This window comes from Micropterus dolomieu, linkage group LG12 (assembly GCF_021292245.1).
Source record: "Micropterus dolomieu isolate WLL.071019.BEF.003 ecotype Adirondacks linkage group LG12, ASM2129224v1, whole genome shotgun sequence".
Classification (NCBI taxonomy): Eukaryota; Metazoa; Chordata; class Actinopteri; order Centrarchiformes; family Centrarchidae; genus Micropterus; species Micropterus dolomieu.
This window is the reverse complement of record NC_060161.1, coordinates 29,360,715-29,371,511: the sequence shown is the minus strand read 5'-3', so window position 1 is coordinate 29,371,511 and position 10,797 is coordinate 29,360,715. Positions and strand designations below refer to the sequence as shown.

At 37.6% G+C, this 10,797-nt stretch overlaps 1 protein-coding gene across 1 annotated transcript; it reads left to right on the top strand.

The window, feature by feature from the left end:
* The first annotated feature begins 3,039 nt into the window (after positions 1 to 3,039).
* LOC123979885 (butyrophilin-like protein 8) lies at positions 3,040 to 7,332 on the top strand. The gene is made up of 3 exons (XM_046063995.1): positions 3,040 to 3,118; positions 6,673 to 6,728; positions 6,956 to 7,332. Exons 2-3 carry the CDS (start codon positions 6,680 to 6,682, stop codon positions 7,330 to 7,332), a joined length of 426 nt encoding a protein of 141 aa, XP_045919951.1. The 5' UTR covers positions 3,040 to 3,118; positions 6,673 to 6,679.
* Positions 7,333 to 10,797: the final 3,465 nt, after the last annotated feature.

Sequence of the window (10,797 nt, the reverse complement as noted above, 5' to 3'; positions counted from 1 at the left end):
CAGCTTTTCTAATGCTCACTTTGTTCTTACTCGAGATCATCTGAACCTGTTTGGTCTGATGGGCTTCAGCACATAAAACTTCCTTGTTGTTTTGTATCCTTACGTGGAGCCTGTGTTTTGCTGGGAGCCGGTTGTTTTATGGTGTTGGTGGACGGCATGTCGTTAGCTGCCGTCTTGTCGATGTAGTCTGAGAGAGGCTCGGGAGCGCGCACAGGGCCGGAGGCCGCACATTAAAAGCAGAATAGTGGCTGATGCAAGCAACGGAGAAAACAGGCGTGTGCTTCAATTCTAAGTAAGTTTTGAGCCTACTGACAATAAGACAATGAAAATTTGATTTATTTATCAGAAACTTACATATAGCCCCTTTAAATTTCTACCCATTGTTGTCTTTACATGTGCCAGAGGAGCTGATTGCAGAACCCTCCAGATGTGATTAGCTGTGTCCAGCTCTTCAGGAGAGAACAGCTCCAGCTTCCAGCTCTTCAGCTCCTGCTTTTCTTTTTACTCACAACACCTGCACACTACTGACGTGAAATTATGACACAGATTCTATCATTATAATAACTCAACACATTTCAAGTCATACAAAACTACTTTTACATTTGTAACCTTTTAATATTGATGTTTTCATGAATGCAAGACAAGAGTTTAATTTATTAAACTATTGCTTTTTTTATTAGGAATACTTTGTTATAAAGTGTATCAAACTAATTATACATAATAAAATCATTCTTCTTTCATCATCAGTTTCATATTTTAATTTTAAATAGTGTGATCTAAACTTAACAATATATTATAATTACTCTGTGCAGATCATTCTTTGTTTCAGCACTTACCCACAGGATGGTTTGGATGTGCCCACATTATTCTGTGTTTAAACTAGACTTATATCAGAGCAGCAAACAAGGCACTCTACAGAAACTTCAGGCTCTGTTATACAGTATATGGGTACTGGGTGTAGGGCTCCTTATTTATCTTAATACTCCTGCACACACAGAAATACACTGCATAATTACTTTTCAACATTTCATGTGAAACACGAGTATTTTCACTTTTCAACTTACACTAGACTGATGTTCTTTAGCATGAGTTCAGTTTTAATGTTTCATGTTTTATCTGTGGTATACGATTAGCTTTTCAGTAAGTAGTGAAGACAGAGAGTGCTGATATATATAGAATTTATTACGATGTGAAATACCATAACCATAAACCATATATTTTTTTTAATGGACCTATAACACAAATATGGACAATATTTAAAAGTAAACAGAAGGAGAGAACGCCTTTCCACGTCAGTCCATGCCAACAGATATAGACTTCCATGACAATAACAAGGCTTCCAGGTCTCTGCAGCTCTCTGGCACCAGGTGGGACATGTGATCACAGTGTGACTCTAGGAGGAAAATGTGTAATAAATGCTTCAAGTGCTGAAAAATATAAAGTAATCAATACAGATGAGTCTTTAATAAATAGAATATTGTGGTGAAGTACATTTTCTAACGTAATTCTATTCAAAAAGTGAATCTCTGATATATTCTTCTTTTTTTGTTTTCATCTTGATTACGGTTTACAGCTCATGGAAATAAAAACTCCAGTATCTCAAAATGTATGAACATTTTAGAATAAAAATACATTTCTGTATTATAAATTATACAGAAATGTCAACTGGAGAAGAGCTCTCTAATCAGCTAATTAACTCAAAACACCTGCAAAGGTTTCTGAAGCCTTTAATCTCTCAGTCTTGTTCTGATGCTCACAATGAACTTTGCCACGGTATTCTAATTTTCTGAGATGCTCTTAAAGCAGGTGTGGAGGCATCAGATCCTCAAGAAGAATCTTGTGACCATTATAAAAAGTACCTTTCTCTTTCAAATGTCCTATTCCAGACAATAATCTGACACAGCCCTGCCGACAGCAGCAGCGTTACTCAACATAGCGGTGTGGGGAAGTAATTAACCTGATAGCAGCTATGGCTAACGTTTTACAAGTTATACAGCTTCCATCATGTAACTAGCTAGCTTATTACGTTTATTACAAGTAACATACTGAGGTGACGTCCAAATAAAGAACTCGTAACTAACATTATGTAAAAGGGTTAATTGATTTGCTTCAAATTGTTCGTTTGAGCTGTAAGTAAATATTAATTAACAACTGATTCATAGTTAATTGTTGGTCTCAACAAAATCCAATGTTAGTGTTGCAAAATGACGTTACCACATATATTAAAAAGTCACAGATACTATGTCCATTTTTATATACAGTCTATAGTGAAAACATGAAGGATATGGCCTCCAATATTTCAAGAGCTTGGAAACGCCCCTGGGACAGAGGTAGGCTTCCTTTCCACCTCATCTAAACGGGTTTTTATTGACATTAATGATACAGACAGCACGGCCCGCAAGGTTACGTGATCTAAGCCTCTCATCGCACCTCTTTGCCCCTCTCTCTCCTGATCTACAGAAGAGCTCACCTGCGTACCTTTAACAGCGAACAAATGCGTTTTTCCACGTGAGGAGACTGGACAGCATTTTGAATGGCAGTGTGTCCCCGGTGAGCACAGCAGGAAAAGTGCTTGTATTGTTTTATCGTCGTGTGAATGTCCAGTAGGGCGCTCTCATAATCGCACCGCTGAGCTATGGGAAAAACCTCCCCTTTCCAACCGTAAAAACAGTGAGCTCCGCTGAAACAGCCTAGTTCGTGGCATGTCTCGGTCTGAGCTCACCATCCCCTGCGATGATGATGCCACCCTGTGAAAACATTTTGGATATTCAAATAGTCTAAAACTAAGCGGGCTTTTAGAAAATTAGGCTGTCTCCACTTCTTTGAAGTCAAGCCTACTGCTGCTCCTCCCCTCCCCGCAGCGCACTGCTGGCTTGACATGCTCAATGATGCTCATCCGAAACTTCTATTCACACTTCCTTAACCTGTGGACGTGAAATGATTTGATCTTCTGGATCCCACAGCAGCACACACGTTTGGAAACCAAGAAACCAAGAGCGCAAATGTTTCCAGCCAGATTCTGGATAAATATCTAGGTTATAATCTACTTCCTCTTCATAGACTCGCGGATTAACCTTAGAGGTGACAAGATGCCATTAATCTCCTAAACTCGTGGCAAGTAAGTAGTGATGAAAACTTGTTTGTTTTATTATTGTAATATTTTCTGTACATTTAATTAAAATAGCCCACACTTTCTTATAGTATTGATCTGACACTTCCTCCACTTACCTTGTGAGTTGATGTCAAATGCATTGTGTTCCCTTATTACAACCCACGCTGGGTACCCAAATACCTGGGTATAGGTACACGTGGTGGGGTAAGTTGTAGGCTAACAGTAAGACAAAAGAAGCAAAAATAGATGCCACCCCATATGATATGCTTCAAAAACAGGTAGTGATAGCCTATAAAAGAACAATGCTTCTCTCTCACTGTAAAAGACTGATGACTCGCGCAAATATGTGTAAATTTGTCTATAGAATAAACTTACTAGTATACTTAATAAATACCACTAAAATGTACTTAATTAAAGAACATCTCTGTACATCCTTAGGTCTAACTAAAAAGAGGTGTGTGTGTGTGTGTGTGTATCAATCAGGGTTCGAGTTAGGTGGGAGCCAGTGGAAGCAGGGGTGACTGACAGGGGCCCCAAAAAATTATTATAAACTAATATCAAATTATATTATACATTATATAAACCATCATCATTGAGTATAAATATATTTCAAATATAATAATAAAATGAATGATCTCCTTGTTTTTTCTTGTTTTTGGCAGTAAAAGTTAAAAATCCCCATTGACCAAAAAGTAAACCTCCATATTGACCGACCACCCAAAAAACGAAATACATGATATTTGGACATAAGAAGAAAATGCCAACACAGATGTTACAGATTTATAATAGAACTATTGAAAGAGTGAAACATTTTACATTTTTAGGAATGTGGTTAGATGAAAGGATGACATGGATGAAGCATATTGAGATGGTTTCTTTGAAGTGTGGGAAAATAATTAATGTCCTAAGGTGTGTGGCTGGGTCTGATTGGGGGACTGATAGTGAATCTATGATGATGATACACAGAGCAATGATAAGATCAACTAGGGATTATGGCTGTGTGGTATATGGGTCAGCAGCCCCTTCAGTGATTAGCCAACTTGATAAAGTCCAAGCAAAAGCCCTAAGAGTGTGTAGTGGGGCGTTTCGTACAACTCCAATACCGGCACTATTAATAGAAACAGGGGAGATGCCATTAGAAATAAGAAGACGTAAACTTGTTTTGAAGTATTTAATGAAACTAAACGGACAGAATAAAAAACTACCAACAAAAACCCTGTTGAGTCAGCATTGGGAATTTAAGGGAACAGCAAGAAGGATCAAGACAAACTTTACAGAAAAACTGAAATCTATGTCCGAGGACATTGGTACTGTGAATTTGAATGTATGTCCACCAATATGTCGTTCAGATATACCTTCATGGTTGATCCCAGATCCCATTGTTGACCTATATTTTTTGGAAACAAGCACGATTCTGTCCTGGGCTTGTCTGGATAATATTATTTTGGCCATGTCTTCTCTGTGTTTTGATTTTGTTTTCTGTGTCTGGGTTTTGGGTTTCAGTCCTGTCTGTGTGTCTTGTTGGGGAGTCTGGGTTTTTGTTCCATATCTTTATCCTAGTCCTGTGCCTTAGCTCATGTTGTAGTATTTGCTTCTAGTTCTTTCTCTGCAGGAGGAAATTGTTTCGAGACCTGGGAGCAATTGGAGAAACTATATTTAGCATACGCACTGTACTTAATTTGGATAGTTGGGACAAAATAAAGAAACTGATCGAGTACTTACGTAAAACTGGTTTATACAAAAGGATATAGGCAATTACCATTAAGATGTGAATAACGAACAGAGGAGGGCAGCAATACGCCACAGATGCGTGTAGTCTGCCGGAAACAAGAAGAAAAAGAAGAAGAAGAAGAAGACCAACCACCCCTCTGTATCTGCATGAAATGATTTGGTTCTGCCTTAGCGCACACATCAGTGACGGTGTTTAGATGCAGGCAGTAGATGCGCCAGAAATACAGTGTTAACAATGTTGCCTAGTAAACCAAAGTCTGTATTTCAAAAAGGAAAGAGAGGAAAGACAAAGGACAGGATGTCAATCTGGAACCCAGTTTTCACCAAGAAAGGTGGGCAGCCTTTAGTCTGTGAGTGGTGTTAACCTGTTGATAATATGGTGACAATGACATGCCAGGGAGTCTGGGGATTTCTCTGTCTCTCTTGCTCTTTTACCATATCAAAAAAAGACAATGAAATATTTCATAATGACAGTTCAAACAAATTATTTTCTCACATAATGATCATTATGAAATAAATAAAATAAAAAAAACACCAACACATACTTTCTGTACTGGATGCTGGACAGCAGCTTACCTCAACCTGCATGTAAATTACAGACTATATTAAAATAATCCAGTTTGATATGTTCATTTAGATTGAATTATGGCCGTTAAATGACATCTATAGATACAGATATATATATGATATATTATTTCCATCATGAAGGGCAATTTATTTGAGAAGCAAATAGTGAACTGCATCCTGTATGCAGACTTGCATGTACAAATCACCAGCAGTAAATATTGTAGTAATAGTACTAATATTGAACTACAAGAAGCCAGTTAAGTCCTAGAGAAGTGGTGACAACAGCAGGTCCAATTTGAGTTTTTTGTCATAGGGCCCAAAATTCATAGGGCCCCTGTTGATAACCACCATGCCTGATCGGGGAGGAAGTAGGTAAATACTGAAATGATCACCTAACTCCTTTCTTATCTCTAATTGGTGGAATTGGTGTTGTTACAACTCTCCCCATGTTACAACAATACCCGGTCTCCTCTACATTCAGCTGGACCAGGAAGCAGGTTCACTTGTGTTTCTTGCTGCAGCTCAAACACTGTAGGATCTACTTTGACCAAATTAAAGACCTCTGAATCTAAATTTTAGAGAAGAAGTAAATACATAGCTTTTATTGACTTTTACAAAAGTCCAAACTTTGCCAGTCAGTAGTTTGATAAATACTTCCTCTAAGAAACAGTGGAGAGTGGGATTGTTTGCAGTTATTAATATATTTATCAGAAAAAATGTGCAAATATCAAAGTGTAGGTTTGAAAAAGTGAACCTCTACGCTACTCACCTCTAATTGAAAAGCTAATTGAAGTCAGTAATTTAAGGTGGTTGGTGTCCAGTAAAAGAAACTAAGAAACTGGCCTTGGCACCACTCAAAATTTACATTTTATTATATAGGCTATGAAGCTGTATGCTGTTCTCTTCTTTCACTTTGGTTTGATGAACCACACATTCATTACAAGCTGCTGGTGATTTTTCTGTTCTGTATTTCAGGCAATTACCGATATTAATACTTGGCAAACCATCAAGATGTGAATCACTTAAGTCACATTTTACAGCTGAAGAATCAACTTGTCAGTTATCTCAGGGGTACTCTATGTAATGAGGTCACTGTTTCTAAATGACCAAGGACCTCCCTTACTGCAGTTTAGTTTTACTCATCAGCCAACAAACACACTAATATACTCAGATGAAACTGGCGCCACCTTGTGACAGAAATACATTCCTACAAACACTGAAGACTTTGAAATGTTCAATATTTTGACCTCTTCCTCTCACAGGGAGAAGATGATCTGCAGCATCCTGCTGCTCATCAGCCTGACCTCCTGTGTCTGTGGTTAGTTTACACCTTCATTAATTATCCAGAAAGAGAAAAGTAGAAAAATTCACTTTCAGCCTCGCTAACACATTTTATTACTTTCCTATTTAAATGTCAGTGAAAACATCTGCAGAGCTCTTTGTAGCTTGTAGAAACAGAAACATGTGTAGATGGAGTTTAAAGGCTCACATGTTAAAGTTGTCAGTTTGTCTGCTCCTCACTTTCCCTCTCTGTCTCCTCAACAGGAACATTTGTAGTGAATGTGACACAGACCTCCTATCAGGCAGAGGAGAACGAGAACATCACACTGGAGTGGACCTTCACAACCAAAACTGACAGGCCTCCCGTCCCCCTTTTTATTTGCTGTCAGCTGTTAACTGATCGTACGGATTCAGTGATGTATCTTCTGCGTGAAGGTGTTGAGGTCCCAGAGTCTCAGGATGAACAGTTTGCAGGACGAGTCCAGTGTGACAAAGACGTCCTCAGAGAAGGACGAATCAGACTTCATGTGTCCAGACTCAGGACTGAGGACTCGGGCCTGTACCTGTGTGAAGTACTCACAAATTACGGCGGCAACTATAATGAATGCAGACTCATTGTTACTGGTAGGTTGACTCAATAGACCTTAGAAGAACTTTCTCCTCAGATTTATTTTAACTTTGTTCATTTTTTTCAATGGAAACTGCTTAAGATATTCTGCTGCAGTAATCAGTGCTGGATTGACTGGGCTGCTGAACTAGACTCTACAGACATGTTGTATGGACACAAACTAACATGTCTGTTTGTCTGAGCCGTCCACCCAGTACCTGCCTCATGAGTTTCTAGACTTTGAAACATTATAATATTTAAATGAAATTCTATCACCATTTTATGAGTTTTAAAAGCAGCATGAGTCTTGTTTGTTTAATCTGTAAATAAACTGAAGCGTAAAATCACAGCATTATGTGGTGGAGGAATATTACTTGGCCGGCAGCAAGATAAGTTTGCCGGCTGCTGGCTGTAGTTTCATATTTTGTATGAGAGAGGTATCAATTTTCACATCTGACTATCAGCAAGAAAGCCAATAAGTAATGTATTTTCCAAAATGTCAATTTTCAATTTCAATTTCAACTGGTAAAATGACTCCAGGAACAAAAGCACTGTGGAACTTTCAGAACTTTAAGAACTTTGTGTAGGTTTTAATTTTTAATTTATTTTTTTTTTTACTTTGACACCATCCTCTAGTACCAAGCAAAAATAAATGTCATCAAATTAATTTTAAAATACTACAGTCCAACAAAAGTCAACACACAATCACCAGTTTTTAGATCATTTACCATTTACAAGGTTTCAAACCTTTAAAACAAACTAATGCACTGGGAGAAGATGAAAAATTGTGAAAAGAGTGTTGCAGTTCTGAAGAAGGAAAACTCAAATACAAAATAATGTTTGCAGAGATTTTATTTTTTTAACACTTTGCAACACTTCAAATCTTAGTGTTTGATCTTGCAAAACCTTTGTTGTTCAATTCTGAGTTTTCAAACATTCAATTTCAGAACTTTGCTTTAGTTTTTAAACATGGCAGGATATTCATCCTTCATAGTTCCCTGGCTTGTTGGCTTTTTTCTCTCATCTGTGGGCCGATCACTGGCTGCTGTAATAATAATAATAATAATAATAATAGTAATAATCTTTATTTGTAGAGCACTTTTCAAAAACAAGTTACAAAGTGCTTTAACAAGTGTAAAGACAATAATACCCAAGAGACAATAATACAAAAACAATACAAGATAAAAGCATGAAAACATTGAAAAGACTAAAATACACGTTTAAGATAAATATAAAATTAGTAAAATACAATAAAATAAAAGGGATAAAATAAAGTCAAATAAGAGATCAAACAAATGTATCTGTTATTCATGTGATGAAAAAACATTTTACTGAAGGAGAAAACAAAAGAACCAGCAGATTAAGGAGTTTTCATATTTACAGCATTGTCCATTTCATCTCTAAGAAGCTTCTTGAAGGAGTTTTTATTAGTTTAATGTCAGAATACGACGTGCACAATGTGGGAACAATGCAGTTTGTGATTTGAAGCCATGCGAAGGGAAAAAAGTTTCGAAACTCTGAAAATTGAGGTTCGAAAGGGCAAATCTTATTCTTATTGCAGACTATTTTTTCAAAGCTGATTTTACAATACCTATTTTGTGGGATAGCCCACACAGTTGCGAGCTTGCAACTCAAATGACAGACTGCTCCGCCAGTGACAGGTTGTCCAAGCGGTGCATGGATGTGGAAAGAGCCAGTTCACCCTCAGAGACACCTTTGCATGTAAAAGCAACTACTTTAGCATTAAAGAAAGATAAAACTAACGCACAATCGTCTGATTCAGCTGTCACATACATTTTTTTAGGTACAGCAAATTCAGAATAAAGAGCAGTGGCACTGGGGCTGATAATGTGCAATGAATAAAACATTCGGTAAGTGAACTCAGCATTCCAGGGTCTGTGGATCTGACCGGCAAGTACATCTGTGTGTCATCACCGTAAATATGAAAAGAAACACCATGTCTCTGGATAATATGTCCAAGAGGAAGCAGATGCAAGGAAAATAAAAATGGGTCCGAAGACCGACCCCTGAGGCACACCATATTTAACTGGACAGAACGAAGAGACATAGTTGTTTACGGACACACAAAACTTCCTATTTGACAGGTGGGATGAAAACCATTCTAAGGCAGTACCAGAGATCCCCACCCAGTGCCTCAGTCTGTCTAACATGATGTTGTGATCAATGGTGTCAAAAGCAGCACTAAGGTCAGGAGTACCAGGACTGAGCACATACCATCATCAGCGGACATTAAAAGGTCATTGGTGACTTTAAGCAGGGCAGAAACCAGATTGAAACTGTTCAAATATTTTGTTATTTTCCAGTACAGTGAGCAGCTGTTTGGACACAATTCTTTCTAAAATATTTTCTATAAAAGGCAGTTTTGAAATTGGTCTAAAATTATGTGGGAGGGAGGGATCTAAACCAGGTTTCTTTAAAAGTGGGTTCACACAAGCTGTTTTAAAATAATCAGGGACACAGCCAGTAGATAGGGAGCTGTTAAAAACACAGATCAAATGGGGCCCAACAGAATCCATTACTTTCAGTAAAAACTTTGTAGGTATTACATCAAGTGGGCTGGAGGACACTCTCATTTGTGATACTGTATTTAAAAGCTCAGAAAAGTCAATGGGATAAAACCGGTTAAAATTATCTTGACCTCAGAGTAAGAGGCACTGGGGGTAATAGAGGCTCTGATTGATACCACCTTATCAGTAAAATAAGATAAAAACAATTCACAATCATCATTACTTTCAGGTGAAGCACACGGAGGGGTTGGGTTTACCAGCTGATCCACAGTCAGTTCAGAAAAATAGTGTGTTCTCGAATCCTTAACCATGTTATTTTAGTTAGATAATAAATCTTTCAGACTGAGTTAATGGACTTGGAGACTGGATTTTTTCCATCTGCGCTCTGCTTTCCTGCATTCCCTTTTTTGGCTGCGAATGCTGTTGTTTATCCAGGGTTGCTTACTAGCTTTAGGTTTAGGTCTAACGTTTAGAGCAGGGGTATTCAATTAGATTTCAAAGAGGTCTAGTTAGAGAAAATTTCCTGAAGCAAAGGTCCGGAACATCAAAACGACGAACTTGCGTTATCATTCAGTACTATAACCTATAGTTGTATCAACACATGTTTTTAGTCAACAACGGACTGTCAAATCAAATAATATTTCAGTCAGTTTTCACATCAAACTGGAGGGATAATAAATAATAACTATTCAAATAATAAATTCTAAATTTAAGTAAACTAAAGTGCCTAATTTTTAGAAAAAATGTAATAAAAAGTGTAGCTTGAAGTGATGAAGTGTAGTCTTAACCAATTTTATAATAAACACACAACTGATCATCTGTAATGCCTCCTCTTCTCTTTCATTTCCTCTTACAGAGCTACCACTTTCCTACTTTCTGTTGTTCAGTGAGAAACATGAGCTCCAGCTAGCATATTGGAGATCTATGAGATATGCTGGTTTTGAACTGCCCGTGGGAGGAATGTACATGTA